General features: G+C 32.9%; 2 protein-coding genes across 3 annotated transcripts; both read right to left on the bottom strand.

Annotated features, from left to right (window-relative positions):
* Positions 1-10,779: 10,779 nt before the first annotated feature.
* Positions 10,780-11,693, bottom strand: LOC111295500 (small ribosomal subunit protein eS27y-like). The gene is made up of 4 exons (XM_022889007.2): positions 11,562-11,693; positions 11,363-11,464; positions 11,232-11,260; positions 10,780-11,106 (listed from the first exon to the last, which is right to left on the bottom strand). Exons 1-4 carry the CDS (start codon positions 11,562-11,564, stop codon positions 10,980-10,982), a joined length of 261 nt encoding a protein of 86 aa, XP_022744742.1. The 5' UTR covers positions 11,565-11,693; the 3' UTR covers positions 10,780-10,979.
* Positions 11,694-12,381: 688 nt separating this feature from the next.
* On the bottom strand, positions 12,382-18,813 carry LOC111294052 (sucrose nonfermenting 4-like protein). 2 transcript variants are annotated; one of them, XM_022887214.2, is made up of 13 exons: positions 17,936-18,813; positions 17,710-17,797; positions 16,873-17,046; positions 16,563-16,670; positions 16,408-16,467; positions 15,994-16,083; positions 15,097-15,231; positions 14,296-14,440; positions 14,038-14,211; positions 13,491-13,554; positions 13,308-13,377; positions 13,079-13,184; positions 12,382-12,975 (listed from the first exon to the last, which is right to left on the bottom strand). In XM_022887214.2, the coding sequence occupies exons 1-13, from the start codon at positions 18,058-18,060 to the stop codon at positions 12,881-12,883; spliced, it is 1,434 nt and encodes a 477-aa protein (XP_022742949.2). In that variant the 5' UTR covers positions 18,061-18,813; the 3' UTR covers positions 12,382-12,880. The 2 variants fall into 2 exon arrangements, with proteins under 2 accessions (XP_022742949.2, XP_089599179.1); XM_089743053.1 differs by lacking the exon at positions 16,873-17,046.
* Positions 18,814-21,417: the final 2,604 nt, after the last annotated feature.

Raw genomic sequence — 21,417 nt, 5'->3', positions numbered from 1 at the left:
GCTACCCACTCTGGATACTTAGCCACTTGTAGAAAACCAACATTAAACTATTTTTTCACCTTTTTTTTTTTATCTTTAGTAGCATTTCAAGCTTCATTCACCTCAGTATCTACTGGACTAGCTTACATTCTGACTTTAGTGGTAATTTATGCTCTACTATCTTCGTACTCAACTTTGGCATATCCTGATAAGACCAAGCAAACACATCTATGAATTCTCGAAGTAGATCTGTCAAACGTTGCTTATCTCCTCATGAAAGTGAAGTGTCAATTTTGACATCTTTTTTATTCTCTTCATTTCCTAGATTCACTAAGTCAATTATTTCCTGATGAGGCTCAATTGACTTATTTTTTTGTTCAACCAATCTCATTAGGTCCAGAGGCATAACATTCTCAGAATTCTCTTCATTGTCAAGTTCATCAGCGTTAATTGAATTCTCAAAACTAACCTCTTGATTGTTATCATAATTATCTTCTTGTTATTTAAGGACCTGAAATTGAATGAAATGGGATATGTTGGTAAGATGTGTTTGAAAAAATGGCAATAATAAAAACACAAGAAAAAATGAATGAAAATGTATCCTTCTTAATTTTTATTAAAATAATAAAAGATAAATAGCCAAACAAGAAAGATCACCCCAAAGATCTTGGCAATAGCTATTGGGATGTACAATTACATTGAATTAGTTTCAAAGGTCAAAGGCATTTCAATGGCACTCTAATTGTTTAGCTTATAATCTGACAGACAAAAGCAGACCCACCTTTCTTACATAAGCTCCACTTTATCTTCAATAGCATGGATGGTTAACTAGGCAAAAGTTTTTTCCATACTTTTTTCTATATCTGGGTATATAAATCTTCCAGGCCTGAAAGTCTCATACATGTGTGAGATAATCATTAATCTTACTATTTTACCTATTGGCCTTCTCTTGATCTCTCATTTTGGTACTTCATGGCCTAGGCCTAGCCTTTCACTATTGTCCACCACTGATGGAGGCTCCTTTATTCCCTGCAAGTTCTTGCCCAGTCCTACTCCTGGATACCAACTCTTATTGATGACTTGGCTCATCACTATCTTTGAAAAAGATTAATTTTTAAATCCTTCACCCACAGAGTTAACCAGTTCAAAAGATCGATAGGAACATTCCTTCACTTTTTCAGTAGCTTTCACATATGGGGCATTCAAAGGTTGGGTCACTCGCATGTCTTCTTCCCCAAACACTACCACTAATTGGCCTTTTAGATTAAACTTAATTTTTTGGTGAAAAGTAAAAGGAATAACCCCTAACATGTGAATCCATAATCTTCTTAATAGACAGTTATAAGTCGAAAAGATATCCATTACTTGAAATTTCACATTAAAAGTGCACGACCTAATTTACAAGAGCATCTCGATATCTCTCAAGACTTTTTTTTTGGTCCCATCAAAAGCTCGCACTATCATTTGACAGTCTTTTATGTGAAAGTAGTCGATAGGTAGCCTTACCAAAGTTAACATAGATATGACATTGATAGTAGAGCCATTATCAATAAAAACTTTAACCATGATATGGCTCTTACATTTGACTGTGATATACAGAGCCTTGGTACTTCCTTTTTTCTATGAAAGAATCTCATCATCACTAAATGAAATATAATTTAGAATGACTAAATTTTTAGCCAAGTGGTTCATATATTCAACAAATACATTATGTGCCACATATACCTAGTTCAATACTTTCAGCAGAGCATTTCGATGTGATTCCAAATTCAATAGCAGTGATAATAATAAGATTCGTGATGGCATTTTGTTCAACTGTTCAACAATTAAATATTCACTATGTTTTATCAACTTTAGGAATTCACAAGCTTTTTTTTCTGACACCGACTTCAGACGATCCTCTTCAGGTTCCACTTCAGGGTTATTCCATTCTTCTCCTACCTTAACTTTTTTTCTTCTAGCCTTCTCTAATATTTTTAGAGTGTAGCATCTTTCACTTCGAGTAATACCTCTTACACCAGTTATATTGGAGGCATCAGTCTTAGAGACATTCTCTTCTTGCCCCTGAATTACTGTATCATAATCATATTTCTGAGGTATAACTTTATCATTCTTATATGGAAAGAGAGTCAAAACTTTAAAAGTTATCGATCGGGGAATGAGTTTGTCTAGAACTGACTTTGACTTGTTCCCACAGTGAATCGTCATAGATTTTTAAAATAATTTTACGGGCTTATCAATCATAGATACTTTAACACTCTCTAAGTCTTTTTTCTTTTCATATACCTCTATCTGGTATGAATCTAATAACTTTTGTATCTCTTGGTGAAACTACTCATAAGTTTCGATAGGGTGACTTATTGCCCTACTATGATATTTACAACTAGTGCCTACTATATATGTTCCATGATAACAGTGTAGACTCACTGGTTGTATCGTGTCAGCTTTTCTCAAAGCATTAAACAGCTGACTGAAAGGGGTCCTAATATCTGTAACTTTTCTCTTTAAATGATGCTCTTGTTCATTACTCAGAGCATTCATATTGTGATTAGACAAATGATTGCCATTAACATTTGGTGCAATTACCCTTCTTCTATCAAAACTAATCATTTCATCCTTGATCAGTCATTACACTTTGTGTTTCAAGACAGTGTAATTTTTAGTGAAGTGACCAATAATTTTATAGTGATAGTCACAATGGGCTGTGAGATCACACCACTTAGGGTAAGGTGGCTTGAGTGGCTCTAACTTACTTGAAGCAATCAGATGACTATTGTAAAACTCATGATATAACTCTGTATAGGTCATAGAGATTGGGTCAAATATAAGCTTTTAGTGAGTAGTTTGTTGCTTTCGATAACCTCCAATTAGGCTTGCTAAACGAGTTTGAGGTTTTGGGATAGGTTGAGTGCTAAGACTATATGTGGTATTCTAAAGCCTAAAAGGAGGTTGATATGTTTGGGGATAAGATGACTGTGCGAATGGTTGGTATGGGTAATGAGAAGTGTTATTTATAGCAGGATAATATGAAAGGTATCCTTATGGTAAGTAGGGTTGATAACCCCCGAATTGCTGTTTATCAAAGCTTACAGCCTGAGCTTCAGTTTCTTTTTTCTTTGGGGCTCTTTTGTTGGATGCTTCACCTCCTTTCAACTTGCCATTATTTATGGCACTTTCAATAATTTATCTTGAAATCACCATGTTAGCAAAGTTTTTGGTTGCATTCGTTATCATCTTTTCATAATATAGAGATTTTAAAGTGCTAATAAATAGCACTATAGTCTCTTTCTCAGTCAAAGAATGTTGCACTTGAGAAGCTACATCTCTCCATCTCTGGGCATATTCTTTAAAAGATTTATTTGTCTTTTTCTTCAGGTTCTGTAAAGATAAACGATCAGGAACCAAATTCATAATATATCAATATTGACTGATGAAGTTATGGGTCATATCACTCCAAAAAAGGATACGAATTCTATCCAGCTAGATATACTACCAGGCACCAAAGCCTGTAAGGCTATCTTGAAAGACATGCATTAATAGTTTTTCATTATAAGCATGGGCTGCCATTTTTTGATAGTACACGGTGATATGAGTTTTTAGGCACTTCGTACCATTATATTTCTTAAATTCTGATACTTTGAACTTTGGTGGAATGACTACATCCGAGACTAAACAAAGCCTAACAGCGTCGACAAAACCATAAAATCCAATCCCTTCATTAGCCCGTAATCTTTGTTCAAGCATACTAATCTTTGAATCTTCCTGAGACTTTATCATTTTTGCCCTTTTTTTCTCTTTCTCTTTCAAGTTATCTAGATCAGAAACTTGGATTGGTTCTACTATATTTTCAGTAAAGACAAGGTTCACATAGTAATGCCCAAGGTTTGAAGCTGATGGCATTTCAGGGTATACAGGATATGCGAACTATTATGACAGTATATCCTGTATGGATTGAGCTTGTTGTGGACCAAAACCTGAAGGATATAAAATGTCGACCATTTCTTACGATAAAGGGCCTTGTTGGCTTGTATTTTCTTTTATCCCTTTTTTTTTGTTTAACTTATTGAGAGCTTCTAGAATCTAATCTTTTCATGTATTTTTTTTAATTTTTCAAATTGGTGAGAGTTTTTTTGCTCCATTTATTTGGCTCTGGCTCTTGTGTTATATCGATGGATAGGGTTCTTGCTAGATGGAGCTATCTTTGAACCTTGAATACCATATCTTAGAATTAGCAAGCTTATATGACTAACTCATGGTTACTTTGTTTAATGTATTGAATGAGAATGTAATGCATGAAGAGAACATTTGCCTTAAGACAGTGTTCAACCAAAAGATTTCATTTATTTCAAAAAACTTTCATTTACATCGAATCTATCATCCTAAAGTTATAACCATAAAATCATTTGATCTGCTCATATTGGTTTTGGCTTCTTTGATGAAGTGCAAGAGATGCTGTCCATATTCTTCTACTGAGGTTACCATTTTTTTCAATGCCTTTACCTCTTCTACCATCTCTCTTACTTTGCATACCCCTTTACAAATTTGGGTCATTAGGTGCTCAATGTATTTTTGTCTTCTTAGGTTCTCTCTTTTACCACACCAGACTTGGTATAATAACTTTCTATGCTCTCTAACCAATGCAGCAATGTAGTTTTCTTGTTCATTCAACCTCTGTCTCAACTTGCTTAAGTAGTTGTTCAAATGTTATTTTCTATCTGTACTTGGGTACTTTCTTCCTTTAATTCAGCATATTCTTGTTTCAATTGCTTATTCTCTTCAGTGAACTCAATAATTGTTATTTCATTAGCCCTTTCTCTCACACATAACCTCTTATGTTCTTGGTGTAGCTCTGTTAGGTCTTCAATAGCTGTATCACGTTCTCTAGCAATCTTGCAAACTCTAGCTTCATGTCTTTCAGCTCTATCTTTCCACTGATCTTTTTTTTCTTGAAGCTTCTGGATTTTTTACTTTAACTTATCTTTTTCATACTCAAATTCTTTTGTCGCAAGCTCTAATTCTAATGGTGTCTCTTCAAGCTCTCCCTCTGTTAGCGGTTAAAAGTTTTTATAAGTGAATATCATTCTCTGTCTTCATCTTGCTCTCCAAAGTAAATACCCTGGAGTGACTTTATCAGTAAATGGTCCATGACTCATTCTACGAGGATTTTTCCATGCTTTAATCACCTCAGTCATCCTCTGAAATGCTTTAGGCTCGCTGTAAGAAAAATCTAATTGATGAAACTTATGTGTCATAGGAATGAACTGTTCTGCCCCAAACTATCTTCTTACTAGAAGTGGTGCATAACTTGTTGCTCTTCATAGATCTAAAAATGGGAACATAGTGTTATCTCTATACTGATATAACAAAGGCTCATGATTCATCCATACAACCAATCATCTTACCTTGGCACCTATCAAATTTTGTAAGAAAGCTACCCATTCCTTTTTAGACTTTTGTTCTGACCACCCACTTTCACAGAATTCCTTGATCGAAGCTCGATTGTGGACATAAAGCTTCGAAAAAGCATATTTTCTCCATTCGAAGTGGCCTTTCATCCATAAGTATAATAACTGTATACAGCCTATAAAACATTTTCCATTCTGATGATAGTAACTCAAAGATCTGATAGTCTCTGCTAATATTACCGTTGAAAGGTTACAGCCATTGATCACACTCTCGAAGAAGTCAACCACTGTTATTTCAATATGACCCAAAACCTTTGAAAATATCACCATTCCGTATATGGCTAAGGCAAATACATCTAATCCATGTTCCTCGTCGGCATATTACACTAAGAAATCATGAAAGAATTTTCAAGCTAGGCAAACCTATTCTTATTTCTTCTTTATGTGAGAATTCATAATCTCCTTGTCTATCCTTATGAGATGGGCCAAATCTTTACGAAATCTTGACTTGTATTTTCTAACATATATCTTGTCAAGAGTCTTGAGTTACAGGCCCAACAAGGTCGAATATTCTTCGATGGTTGGCATCATATCCACTTCATTGAAGATAAAACACTTGTATGTAGGATCCTAAAATTGCACTGCAGCTTTAACTAGTTGATTATCGACATTTACTGTAAGAAGGTGTGCTATATGCCCATGTCTCTGGCAAAATTACTCTTGTCTTGATGGATTCATCTTCTTCCATATCTCAACCAAATCTTCTAGATTATTTTGTTTGAGGAGGATAGATGTTTCTTGAGATAAGGTAAAATCATATTCGATTGGTAAATAATCCCTCATCTTCAGTTGAATCTTTTCTAACTGGACCTTTACTTTGTTGTGTGACTCACAATGAGCTAATACAAATGAAGAATAAACTAGTCGTTTTGTGTAGTCCGTGAAAAATTTTTGTTAAAGATCATCTTTCAAGCAAATGTTCTTTATGAAACTTCATAATATGAGTATGAATCATGCAAACATGAATAAGAGAAGAGGTTAGCATATCACATAAAGAGAAATAGGTAAATAAATAACTAAAGAAATTAGAACATTACACCCAATAAGAAAAATGAATCCTATGCTTTTGAACAATTCTAAAGGGAAGAAAATGGCTCTATCTAGAAGTTAGGCATTTATAAGGTTCATATATGTGGTTTAAGGTTAAAGTCTAAAGGTTCCCAAATTGCTCCTTACATCATTGTCCATTACAGACTAGTAAGGTACCTCAATCTTCACCCATTACAGGCTACAAATGAAAATGGTTCAATTTGAGTAAGAGTATTTCGCTAGTCACTGCAGAGGCATTAAACCTCACGAAAGTAATAGGTACTTTACTCTCTCCGAAAGGGACAGAGCTCAGGTATAGAGCTCATATTATGCACATGCATATTAATGATAGAATTAACAAAAGTAAATAAATATGAATGAATAAAAAAAATCTATACAAAAAAGGTTCAATTTTATTAGACTTTCGGATAACACAAATTTAGTTGTTGGTCTGACTCGACTTTTTTCTAGCATAGTCGTCAAACTATCATAACGTCTAGATCCAGAGATCCATCGCTAGACATTATCTTTAAGAGTCACCACCAATCTTTTTTATCTATGTGTGATTGGTCACCTAAGGAATCTATCATTTTAAGGAACACCTAAGCCTAACGGCCCATAAAAGAATAGGTTCAGGTCTACTAACCAGAGCAAGATTCAAGAGTACGATTACGTGTGAAAAAGGTTATAGCACCCTCACAACGCCCATCGAAAAATGGTACCAGCTTAATTTTGTGTTATCCAATAAGCCTTAAAAATTTACCAAGTAATTAATTATTGAAAATTATTCTCAATTGACTCTAACACTTTTAGCAAAAAATTGAAAAAATTTGCTCACCTCAAGAGTATGCAAGGAAACTATTGTTTCACTTACAAATGCTTTATCGTCGAATTATTTCACATTAAAGAAAATTCAAAAAGGAAAAGAAATAAAATAAAAAAAAAAGAATAATGATTCAGCTTTAGATATAAATCATTTTCTTTTGAAAAACTCATTGCTTTTGTACAAAGAAAATTGATACTTTCAACTTTTTCTCAAAACGATTTTTTTTTAAGGAAAATTGGCACTTCCAATTTTTTCCCGAAATGTTTTTCTGAAACTTTAATTTCGAAAAAAATTGATACTTTTAACTTTTCCTCAAAAACATTTTTTTAAAAAATTTATTTTTAAAGAAAATTGATACTTTTACCTTTTCCTCAAAAATATTTTTTAAAAAATTATTTTCAAGAAAAATTGATACTTTCAACTTTTCGCTCGAAAATATTTTTTTTAGAATTTTATTTTAAGAAAATCATTAAAAAAATAAAATAAAATAAAAATAAAATAAGGAATACCAAATTATTCTAATCTAATAAATAATAATAATAATAATAAATAAGAAAAAAAACTTTTGAAACGACTTGACTCGGTTTAATGCGACTCGACTTGAGAGACAGAAGTGGTTTAAACGTGCGGCTCGACTGGAAATGGCTCAGCTTGGCTCGACTGGGGTCCAGGCAGAGACGCAGATCGTTGATCGGGTTGGCGCTCGGGTCAGGTTGCCCGATTTCAAAACGCGCGGATCCTCTGAGAATAGTAAGGTTAAAATGACGTCGTTTTCGATAGGTATAAAAGGCTCCAACCTCTGTTTTTTCACAGATTGCTTCATTTCCCCTTCTCTTCTTCCTTTTTCTCCTTTTTCTCTCCCTTCTCTTCTTCCTTTTTCTCCTCTTTCTCTCTAAACAAAATCCATATTCCAATTGAATGTCTGTCAAAATCTGAAAAAATAGGTCGAAAACTTCAAAGTTGGCCAAAAAACTTGAATTTTGCCGAAAAATTTCGTCGGATTCTGAAAAAATTTTAAAATTTTTTCAAAAAAAAAAATTCAAAAATTTTAAAAAATTTCTCACAAATTCCTAAAATTGTTTCTAACGCACCAAAACCTTTTTTAGCCTCTGTTTCCTCTCTGTGTATTTTTTGTTTTTTTTTTGTGTTCTTTGTGGACCTATTTATAGGGATTGATCAGAAGAGTTCTTAATCAATCCCAACTCCTTCTGGGATTTAGATTCAATCTTTGAATCCAATCTCGATTCTGCTAGCCTCCAATTTCACGGTCAAATCTAATTTTTTCTGATCTTAATCCTAGCCAAAAATCAATCAAGATAAAATCAAAAAAATACATATTAATAATTAATAGATAAATAATAAATAATATATATTAATAAATAATAATAAAATATAAATATAAATATAAAATGAACTTATCCATTTGGACCAAATTCGACCCAATTGATTTGGACCTAAACTAAATTGGGTGTCTACACCGGGCATGGCTTCCATGAATTGATAGCGGTGGTTTATTCATTTCTTCCATTTCAAAGTCTCTTCTTTGATAGCTTTGAATTGATCATTTTCTGTGCAGGCTTCTTTTGCTTTACTTAACTTGAGACAACGTAATGCTTACCCCGCAAACCCCCTGTCACCATGACAGAAACCCCCAACTAATTCCAATTTCTTTGGTGGCTTGACAAGTTCTGTTGACAGTTTCTCTTTTTTTACCAGAATCAGGATCTGTTGTGAGTGAAATTGTCAAAGGCTAAGACTAAAAGCGCATTCTATGGTGGATGCTGCTATTAAGGCACAAGTATCTTTTCATCCTTTTATTTATTTTTTCCTAAAAGCCAAGCTTATGATTTAATGACCATTATTATGCACAGGCTTATGGTTTAATGACCCTTATGATGCACTATCATTCAGGCCATCTCATCTATGAAGGAAGGTGAAGATGCATATACGACGATTGGAGAAGCTTTGGACTATAACCAACAATTTACGCCTGACATTAGGATGCCAGTGATCAAGTCAACAGAGCAGGAGAATGGCTGTATCAGTTAACACAATCATTTGGTTTCCAATAAATCAAGAACAATGCCTGCCCGTTACGCCCCTAATCCCAAGTTGCAGGTGGCTTCTGCAAAAAACAAGGAACAAGTTCCTTCAGAACCCATCACATCAAATGTTGCTACTTTGCTTATGATACAGGTAATTTGGAAATTCTTTTTCTGACGTAATTGCTACTCTCACCAGCCTGAAGACCAGAACGCTCTGCATACCTGTTTCCTTAACTGCAATCTTGTGCTGATCTTTGCTTTCATCTAACACGCAGACATGTACAGAACAACAATATCCCCCAGACGATGTGGCTCAAATTTTTTATGCGGCTGTTACAAGTTTGCATCCATGCTGTACCCATAACCTGCCTATTTTACCGAGAAATACGAATGTGCATGGGCAGAATTATGACTCAAATATTAGCTTTGATACCGACTCGAGTTTGATGCTTTGTTTTCTAATTTCTTTATATAAATATATATATAATCGTAATTTGAAGTTAAAAAATTGAGTTATATATACTAATATTCGTTCAAATTTATTAAATACCAATTTTGAAGAATGATTTAATAAACTAATTGGATTAAATTCGAGTGTCTTATTTTGCTTTTATTAAAACAGATCAACGATTATACAAATCTCAATGATCCTCGTCTAACCGGGTAATGCAATTTTTCTGCCCTTTCCTATTATTTTATCTTCATAACAATTCAAGCTCAATCAGAGATCAGGGAACATGGTAGGAAGAAGGCAAGAAAATTCATTTTGCTTTAAATCATAATTTCTGCTCAGATTCTGTTTGTTAGTATTATTTTCTGTTGTCACAGTTAAATCAGAAATGATTGCTATTATCAAATCTAATGATGTCGATGTGATCCCTAAATGGTCTATAATGATAACTTGGGTCAAAAATGAAGGACCACAAGAACGTGTTGGAGCTCATAGGATGTTATGCGAAGAAACAAGACCCTGTTTCTGTTTATGAATTCAATTATTACACCAGAATGCCATTGATATAGAGGTTGAAGGTCGGGATAGACATAGCAAATGCAATTGCACATGCTCATTCTAGCCATATTTATGTTCCCATGTCTACAATTCAATTAGGTCCGGGAAATGTTCCAAAATTTAACTAATTTCTCAGCCGCCGTCCCAACTAAATCCAAGGGATTTCCCCAAGGACCATTGCCATGTGAAAGAGAATGTCTCAGACTTACCATAGAAAAGATGCAACCCACGCAGGATATGTTATGCATAAAACATACACAAGTGGACATGTGAAATGAACTCAGAAACATCCCAAAATACTCCATTAAAGCATCAGTTAGTAATGCAAATGAACTCTAGAACTAGAGAAGAGATAAGACTGGGCATGCATAAAAGAACAATACCTATAGAGTTACACCAACAATAGACATTGTTTCCAAAAACCAATTAAATGCAACTCAAAACATTCATTGCAGCAAAAAGAAATCCGCAACAAGAAAATCCATAGTTGATCAAAACCATGAAGAAACAAGCTTAGAATCATATCCTTTAACGTACTCCAAGAATTAACTTACATATGTCATAAGGAAACAAAAAGATGACCCATATTCAGACCAATTGAAACTCTTGCCAATTGTATTAGCACATCAGTCCCCCTTTTTCCTGAAAGAGCATCCCTCGGTGAGTCTAGCTCTACCTCCTGTAGGCTGGCAAAGAACAGTCTGGCAGTTACCACACACCACCACAGTTTGAGAGTGGCTAAACACAGTTGTACTACCAAGAAAAAAGCATAAACCAGAGAAACAAAAACAAATGTAAGAATGAAATGAATTCCATAGATAATTCAAAAACCACAAGTTTAAAGATCCAAAGACAATAAAGACAATCTAGGAACATACATGTTGAAACAGCCTTGACATTTCACATCCTTCACGCAGTAAAAGAACAAGTTAATCTCAACACACATACGCAAAGATATAGATGAAAGGGTCAATATATATGAAACAAAAAGAAAGTCCTAATAGATTACCATGAAGAAAGAATTGGGAGACTGAACGAGACGCTTGAGTTTGTGCTTCTTCTTCTCAAGCTCTGCTGGAGGATTCAACAAATCGATATCGTTTTGGAGAACCTAATAATTCCAAGTTTTAAACAACACCAAATCAGGTTCAATGCTTAAAAACAACATAAAAGAAACAAGAAGAATACAAAGAGGAGCTTGAACAGACCATTTTTGGTTGGCTGCTAGATGTTTCAAGAGCGACCTGAATACCCTCTAACCTGTTCAGGCGGCAGAGCTGAAGGAGAGAGAATCGCCAATGTGATCTTTTATATATAGAGGAAGGACAAGAATGGCTGCCCTAGGTCGTTTGAGACTTGACTTGAGACATAAAATCCCAATAAAGCCCAAGGTTCAAAAAATTAGTTCAAGCTTTCAACATGAATTTGGATAGCCCATGTCTGTTCTGAAAATTTGGGTTTGGGTAGCTCCAGGATTTAGAATGAACTGGTAGTTTACAGAAAAAAGAAGCCCATTTTAAGTTAGTCTGGCCGTTGTTTCATTTTTTTGGTCTTAGCTCTAGCTTTTATATATGATTATATATCGTTTATAATCTTATTTTTCAACATTTCGAGTTCTAATATTGAAATCAGTGAAATGAAATTAATGAACAGATAATTCACTCATTGTTTAACTCAACTCATTATCATTGTGTATGCTAATATCTTGATGATTTGTGTATTTTTATTATATAAAATATTAAAATTCATATATTTATATTATATTTTGTACAAAAATTATGTTACCATTTATATCAACAAAAATATATAAAATATATATTTTTTATTTTTATTAAACTCATGATTATTATTAAAATTTTAAGTCATGTCTCTTATTTTGTATCTTATTTTTATATCATGTTTATACCATATTTTTATATTATCACATATCGTAATGTCACATGTTAAGAAAAATATAAATTATATTGATTCCTTTTTCGTTTTCAGGAGTCCTCCAGTGGGAGAAAAAAAAAATTCATTAGCTTGGAATAGGACGGTAAGGAGCAGGCTTTTACTAGTAAGATGAACTTAAACAAGTGAATACACTGTATAGAGCCACAATAGATGATCAGAAGCTAAAAAGTAACCACCCATTTTTTAAGTACATACCAACAAGAGCATGGTGTGCCACCGTAGAGTTCAGCACCTCATTTTTTTTGTTGTTGTTGCTGTTGTTAGCATAGACACAGAAACGGGAGCTGCTCCAGCAGCATGATTGAGTTGACAATAATTAGGTTATTGAAATGAAAGGGAAAAATGGAATTCTCACAATTTACAAATTCATTTCTTGCTCTTTGAAACTTCTATCCTAAAAAAGGGGGTTGGGGATCAAAGTCATGTAGCCCGACTGAGTAACAAATAAGACCATTCACCATGGGAGAGGCGGATGGTGGAGCAGATAAAAACACAAGTCAATGAAATTAATGGATCTTCCACGATGCCACCACATGAAAGCCCTCGGAGGGAATTACAGCTCGACCCTTTTGAGCTAAACACCAAGCAAGAACCTAAACACATCACTCAATGAAATAATTCCTTCTACGCGCTTGCTGCCAGCCTCCACAATCACAAGTCTCCTAGCCCCTGTGAGAATACAAGCAATAAAGCAATAGTAGAGAGTACCTCTCATTGAAGAAACAGACAAAAAGGAAGCTTTCTTCATCAAGAGGATGGATGAAAAGGATACCTGGATTTGCCAACCGCTCCATCACTTTGTGCAAAGTATCTGATCTTAGACACATCTGACATCTTTGTCCATTGAACGAATTTGCATCTTGATCCAGTTGCAAGGCCTGCAAAAGTCGAGTACCACATTTTTTTCAAGGGCTTGGACATTTAGGCTAGTAAGAAAAGCTCTTTCTCTACTTGCAATTAACCTAACAGGCACTGCATGCATAAATGGCATTCACAATTACCTGATGAATACTCATTTCATCGAGATGAATCTGTGCATAAGCTTTATCCTTTGCCAAAGCAGTTATATCACTGTCAAGCAAACAAGCAGATGGCAACCTTTGTTAAGGAACATAAGTAATTAGTTTGGCATCCTAACAGTTTCTTCTTTTTTTCATTTCCCACTTGAAAGAGAAAGGCATTACCTTCGCGAATATATATCAAGCAATGAGTCATTCTCATCCACTATTGGTATCGAACTTACCTGAGCTGCAAAACAAGGTGTGATATTGTAATATGATTAACAAGAAAAGTGGAAAAGACAAGAGAGAGGAAAGAAAGAACCGGACAGAGGACATAAAGGCCAAGAAATACTGACAATCACTAATAACTCTAATAGCATTAAAAAAATCCTTCTCAAAAGGAATTAAGGGAAGGAGAAAAAAAATGCCTCTAAAAATAAAATTAGTGATGATGCCATAACTCCTCAACGATGTCCATCTGTAACATCTAGAATGAACTTACTTACATATCAGTTGTCAAATTAAACATTAGAACTTTTACCAATAAGGCTAAGGTAATAAGCTCAACATGCAATGAAAAGATGTAGATGCAAAAGGTAACATTCCTAATTCAATATTACAAGAAAGAATGCTTAAAACTGTCTAACTTGGCTAGCTAAGTGATCATTTCTATCTTATTGTAAAATGAGCACCAGCAGCGGAAACCATAAGCACAATGGGTATGGGTTACCTTGAACCAACAATGATAAGGCAGCACCAAGAGAGGCATTTGGCTGCAGCATAGCCAACGGCCGACCATTTGCTTCCCCAATTTTTGGTACCCAAGTACCCAAGGGAATTGAACAAATTGGTTGTTGAAGAATGGGCAAGGAGCTAGAAGAATGTTTAAAATGTCTGCATATACCTGAAAGTTAGTTTCTGGTTAGAAAGAACTCATGCACCCTCAACAAACAAGTATGAATCAGCAAACAACAAAAGAAAAGCTTACATTTTAGTATTTCAGACAAGGTGGCAAGATGTAGCAGCTGTGGAAATGAACCATCCTGTGACAAAGAATGAATGATGGGAACCGTAGCCACCTTACTTTTCAAAATCTTCAGAACAACATCCTTCAAAGAATCATAAGGCCCAGCCTGCATACAATGGTACTAAATGCTATCGTACTGATAAAAAAGTAACCAAACCTTCTAAAAGTTAGACTTCAGTAAATTCCAAGTCCTATCAAATATTAGCAAAAGAAGTACTCTTCTTGCGATAAAGATTACCTTACACAAACAAGTTTTAGTCAATACATGATAAATAAAATTACAATGAAGATTCTTTAGAAACATGGGCTATAAGAGAATGACTCCAAGAGCTTAAAAAATAGGTAATTCATTCTATTCTAAAGTTTGGGAGAAATATAAAGATTGCATAACCTCAGTATCATGGAAATCCAAACAATCATCCTGGAATTGCAGGACTAAGAAATCACTCTCTTTGTAATGAACAGATTCCAGAAAAGTCTACTATCAAAAAGCAACAGGCCAAGATCAAATGGTCAAAAACAGCTCATCGTAATAATTTCAATAGTTAACTCATCTTTCTAGCCAAAAGCAGTAGTTGAACTTTAGAAGTTTCATTTAACATACAAGCAGAGGATGAAGTAATAATGAGTGATGAAGTAATAATGAGTTAATTTACCAGCTTCATGAATCACCCAAAAAGAGGAAACATGTAAAATAAATTAGAGACAAACATGAATGGTGAATTAAAGATGCTAGATAATCCTGAAAATGGAAGCACTTACATGAACAAGACGTCTAGGATATGATCTTGCATTGCCATCAATCTGTCTGCTAAGATGCATCTTTCCCTCTTTCCAAGCTGATATCGTGTGTGTCTCTAATTCTTCCTCTGTCAAATTTGAACCATGATTCCCCAACTGTCCTTCAAAGGGTTATACATGTTAAGGGTACTTGAGGTAAATTATTGCAAATAAGGAAAAACTAGCATGTATTTCAACATTTCAACTAGTATTTGTGAGAAAGCTTAAAAAACACCTCATTAGTACTCCTATAAAAATATGTTACCATACCATTGCTTTATGGTACTTAAAACATACAGTTAGCCATGGAGAACAGAAGGAAATCTTTACTGACAGAAACTTGTACTCATGGTTAAATAAATCTAAACATTGCAAAATTCACCAATATTTTTAAAAAGAACAACTTTATTGTTCCTCAAACCATTATCTCTCTATCAAATATAGGTAAGCTATAGGCCATCACTGTTATGGGGTTGTTTTAAGTAAGAAGGGCCATATACTGATTTGTATGTTCAATCTCTTAATATAAGTACACGAGGCTCTCCAGTTTTAGGTGGCTCTCCAGTTTTTCCTTCCTATATTTCTCTTACTCTTTCTCTCTCTAGACAATCATGGACACCCACCAAGTTCAGAATAATAAGAAAGAAGCATGGTTAGTTTCATGCCAGGATTCCTTTGAAAGTAACAACCACCCATCTATTACATGAAAGTTCATTTCCCTAATTGCCTAATTCATGCATCTCTGGGTCTCTAAAAGGACATTGGCCTTAATAAAGTTTCTAATTTTTATTTCAATTACAAATAAAGTTTTCCTTAAACTTTTCACAGCTTAGATTAACATGTGAGGGGAAAATTGAAAACTTTTTCTTCCATACTCACCTCTCTTAGGATAAGAATGAAGTCCAGTGCACTAAGAACACCAACAAACTGGCCCTTGCAAGAATCCCAGAGAGGAGCCACGGGAATTCCCTGAAAGTAACACAAATCAACAAAGATGATATCTGCCTAGACAATTGCAAACAGTTGTAATAGGTAAAAAATCTAAATAAAAAGTAAATGATATATAACAAAGAAAATACAGAAAAAAGAATTACTTCAAATAAGATGCGGACAGTAAAAACATAAAAATGAAAGAGAAAAGAGAGGTAGTAAAAAACTGCACTACAAAGTTATCTTTTCTCTGGATGACAGACATAAGCAAAACAGGAAACACTTGAAGTGGAACCTTTATGTGGAGTGTCTTTGCATTTCTTTTCCTTCCTGCATGTTTTTTAGTTTGCAAGTGAGATTTACCTGTTCGTGCAGAATATGGAATGCTTGCTTCACAGCTATATTAACATCCAAGGTAATAACCTGCAACAATGGACACATTCAGATAGAACCAGCCTTAAGCCATCCCAATAAATTACCACATAAACAGCTCCCACAGAAAGGTAATTCATTCAAACCTTGCCTGACTCCGGAAGCAACTCATAAGAAGTGTGTCTCGACAAGAACGCAGCCATACGATGACGAGAGACCTCTAAATCTGCATCTGATATTGTTGGAGCAGGTTCCTATAATTTACCCCATAAATGAACATAAGTTCTTATCCATCTAATCTCTAGCATATCACATTAATTTTCAGCCTGATTCCTTTATAGAAAGCACCTCAAGGTCCTCAATACTTGAACAAGGACTGCTAAATGACAACAACTTAATAATGGACTAATGTAAACACACAAAAAAGATTTAAGTGTTTAAAAAGAAGAAGAATACCAAACAAATAAAAACATCATCAACGTCCATGTTGCCCGGGGTCGCAGGACTAAGACTTGGAGGAACCACATCTGGTTCCCTAGCTATAAAGACAGTGTTAACCACACCATAATCACCATTTACAAAGGGCTGGTGCTCATCGTGCCGCCATTCATCATCAACAAAAAATTTAAACTGCCAGTAAACAGAATAAAGCTTGAAAATTAGTTTTAGAGCTAGGAATAGAAGTCCATCCCAGAGCTAGGACTACACATGAATCCACATGATACCACACAGATGAGCAAAGATATAAGGAGATTTCCTTCATGTATTCTCCAAATCTTCAGTTGGTACACAACATACTTTAAAAAAGAAAAACAATTACAAAATGGTCATAGTTTTATGATAATAAAATGTCAACACATATTGTAAAGCAGGACATGAGCTATTTGAAGGTACAGCTTAACAAGCTTAGTTTACCATTAGCAGGAATCCAGGAATATCTCTAGGATGCAGAACTTAATAACTCAACTAGGATCTTATTAACAGAACATAAAGGTACTTGCAGCATTTACTTCCAATGAATTTCAGTGTCATTTCCAAAATTACTCAATTGGATAGGAAAGATTAAAAATTTAGTATCAAGTGCTCCTTACAGGAGAATAGGGTTAAATATGTTCCTTAAACAGGTCCAATTATTCTATACAGACCCAGGCCGGACCAAAAATTTTATCTAAAAATCTACACAATCATTTAGCAAAACCAAGAACACTTCATCACATTATCAAAAGAATTCAATTCCAAGTATGGCTTTTTTCAATCTGAATTACAGATAATGATCATAAAAAACTGACTAACCTGATGAAATCCAGGGCTCAACCTACAAATAACTTGAAATACAGTGGGGCAACCCTCCATTGGAGACATGGGTATATGCTCTGACCACCTGTGCACAAAATGATAAATAAAATCAATAGCCATGTCCAACCTAAATTAGTGAAAAACCCTTCAAATATAATAAATTTAACAAATAAGTCTAGGAAAACACATAAAAACCAAAATTTTGATCATTTTCAGCTCTCACCTAGTAAAGGAGCCGCTGAGAAACACTCTCCTGCCCCCATAAGGCCAGACGAAGCGCATTGGAATCAAACGTGACCCTGAAGCTCCACTCTTTTCATGGCCAGTTTCTGGACCAGAAGCGAACATTCCTCCACAATTTACACAATACAAAATTATGTATCTACCAAACTCAAATTCAACAAATTCCCAGTTGACTTTTTCTCTTTTCCACCACGAAAGCACTAAGATTCAAGCAATTAAAAGCACTTGCTAACTTTCACCTGGACTGATCAAGATTCGTAACTTAAAATCATAAAATTTTCGATTTTTTTTCAATAGGGATCCTCTACAACAAAGAGCAGAGGACCCCTTAATGGTTATACATTAAAAGCCACCAAATCAAAACCATACCCCAAAAGGATCACTTTTTTATAATTATTAGATAAAAACCAAACCCTAAAATCTTCAATGAGAAACCCTCTAAGATTCAACCGAGCTTCAATAATCCTCTACATGTGGCACCCACAAAACCCAATCAAAACCTCCAGAAATTAACAAATTCAATCACAAAAGTCAACAAATTAAACGGCTAATAACAAACCCCAAAATCCCACCCAAAAAAGGAAGGACCATCAAAAACCCCCAATTCGAGCTCTGATCTGACCTCAAAAATCAAGAATTTAACCAAAACCCTAAAGCAATGAAAGTTTGGGCAAGGTAACAACGTGGGTTTTTGAGTGGACAATTTAGGGACAGGAAAAATTATGGATTAAAAAGGAGAGCTTGAAAGAAGGGGAAAATGCTAACTTTGATAGAGAAACACTAGACAGAGGTTGGCATTGGTTGGATCTTCAACCGATTTTGTGGCCTCTCAGAAAAGAATCTGATGATGAATAAATTAAAAAAAAAAAAAACAAAAGTATATTTTTATATAAATTATAATTTTAATTGCAGTAAAAAAAATTTTATGATGGCGAAAATTTTGGGCTTATATGAGCTTACGTGTAGAAACTTCTACTGCTATCTTTTCTTTTTATTTGTTAGTATTTAGTCATGTAAATTTCCATGATTTAAAATATTAAAATTTTTCTGATAATTCATCTTTAAATCGAATTTAGTACATAAAATGATAAATAAAATAAAATAATAATTATTTTATATTATATTTGATATATATATATATAAATAAGAATATAATTAAAAAAATTAATTACTTTTTTGGCATAGAATGATTCAGTTATTTTTAAAATAAAAATAATTATTTTTAATTTATGATATTAAATTTATATATTTTATTATCTTCTTAAAAATTATATAAATAATTTAAATCATATAAATTTTAAATAAAGATAATTTTATTCAATAAATAAAATTATTCAATCATAATATTTACATATATCAAATATAAGATAAAATTATATTATTTAATTTAATTATATTCATAATATCATTTTATTCTATGTGATTCTTAATTTTGTATATTAAATACATTAAAATATTTTATTTTCCTACAAAAATTATTTTTATTTAATAATATGACAAATAAAAAATTAAACATATATACAAGTTGAGATTAATAAAAATTTTGAAGGAGTACCATTTAAAAAAACAGTTTTGAAGGAGTAAAAAAAAAGTTTTTATAACGAGTTATTATTTTTTAAATCAATTAACATGTTTTTAGAATTAATATTTAAAGGTTGTGAGTTAAAAAAAAAAAATTATGAGCATATTATATGTAAATATCAAAATAAGGATTTGAAGGTAAATTAAAAAATTTTAAAAATTACTATGAAATTAATGATTGAATATTGACCAAACTAAACCTAGTTTCTTACTTTCTTTATAACACAAAAGGAGACAAAGTTGGAATATTATCAAATTTGACTTAAAAAACCAAATTATTAAGTTTAGTTGCACTTATGAAAAAGTATTGGTTGATTTAATGATTAGTATTTAGCTCATTTAATAGAGTTTTTCTTATAACTAATAATGATCTATCTTTAAATTTTTTTTTTTTGGTTACATTGTAAGCAAAAAATTAGGTTGTTACTTTAATGGTTTATTAATGTGAATAAATTTCATTTTAAAGAACACAATTTTATGTCACTAATTTGTTTTTAAGTTATGAAAAAATTTTCATTAGCAATATTTGATTAAATATGATAAAATCTAATAAAATTTTCAAAATTATCAAGAACAGTCTTAAATGAAGACTAATTCAATTCACATTGATTAAAAAATCAAAATTTTAAATTTAAAATAATTTAAATCAAAAATTATTTAAAATTACATGAACGATAATTTAAAACATTCAAAATTTGAAATAATTTAAACTTGATTCGAATTTGAGATTATCTAAAATACAAAACATAAAAATTTAAATTATAATTAAGTTGAAAAGCACTTAAAATGAATTTGAAAAATAATTTAAAAATATTTCAAATTCAAAATAATTCAAATTCATAAGAATTTGAATTATTTTGAATTTGAAATATTTTAAGCATATACAAAACACGAAAAACCAAAGATAATCTAAATGTAGATAACAGAAATAATACACCCTACTTCCATTTAAAATAATAATAATTATACTAACAAGTTGAAAAAAAAAAAAAAACTCAAATTTAGACTTTATAATTTAAATAAATTAAATTAATTAAAATAACGTACAAAGAATTTGTGTTACGAAGCAGTATGGTGAGGTATGCGGGTTGATTGGATTTGACGGTGATGAATTGATGTTTCAGGTGAGAAAAGTGGGGCCCATGAGATCGTGGGCAATGAACACTAAAACAGATAATTGCTTTTACGCTTAAAAAATCTGGTAGAGATGATTAGAGCTGCTCCATATTCTCTAAACTGGGTGGGAGGATCTAGAAAAAGAGATTTGATAGCATAAAGTTGTTGCATTACCATGTTAAGAGATGTGATCTTACCGTTGGGCTAAATATCATCTTTTAGCTTGATTTATGGCTTTCCGTTCGTAAATATTTAATAACTTCAAAAAACAAATTGACCTGTTGTTCAAAAGTATGACCTGTGACGGGCAAGATTTTTTTTTTTTTCCAGAAATGCTAGCAATAGTCGTGTCGAGAGATGCTTTTGGATAATCAAACTCTCAAAATGCCAGTTTTTTTTAAGTTTCGAAGCTGAGACCGACAATTTTAAGAGTCAGTTAAAACTTTTCGAGTCATAGTACTGCACATAATCAAAAGGGTTGAAAGATTGGAAAAATAAAATAAAATAAAATAAAAACAAAACAAAAAGGGTGAAAACTGACTTGATTTGAATGGGCTTGTTTCATGGTTCTTGTGAGAAACAAAATTAAAGTTCTAATCTTCTGAATTTTTGTTGAGGGGTTAATCACATGATGCCTGAGAAAATAAATCAAAAAAATTAAAAATCAATTTGAAATTATAAACATTTAGTTGGGATATATTTTTTATTTAATTTAAATCAAATTTAAATATTAAATATATATTAATTTTAGATCAAGAAATAAAA

The sequence above is a fragment of the Durio zibethinus genome, chromosome 14 (genome assembly GCF_047325235.1).
Source record: "Durio zibethinus cultivar Kanyao isolate XHJ-2024 chromosome 14, ASM4732523v1, whole genome shotgun sequence".
Classification (NCBI taxonomy): domain Eukaryota; kingdom Viridiplantae; phylum Streptophyta; class Magnoliopsida; order Malvales; family Malvaceae; genus Durio; species Durio zibethinus.
Note: the sequence above shows the minus strand (reverse complement) of the source record. Positions and strands in the feature narration are given on the sequence as shown.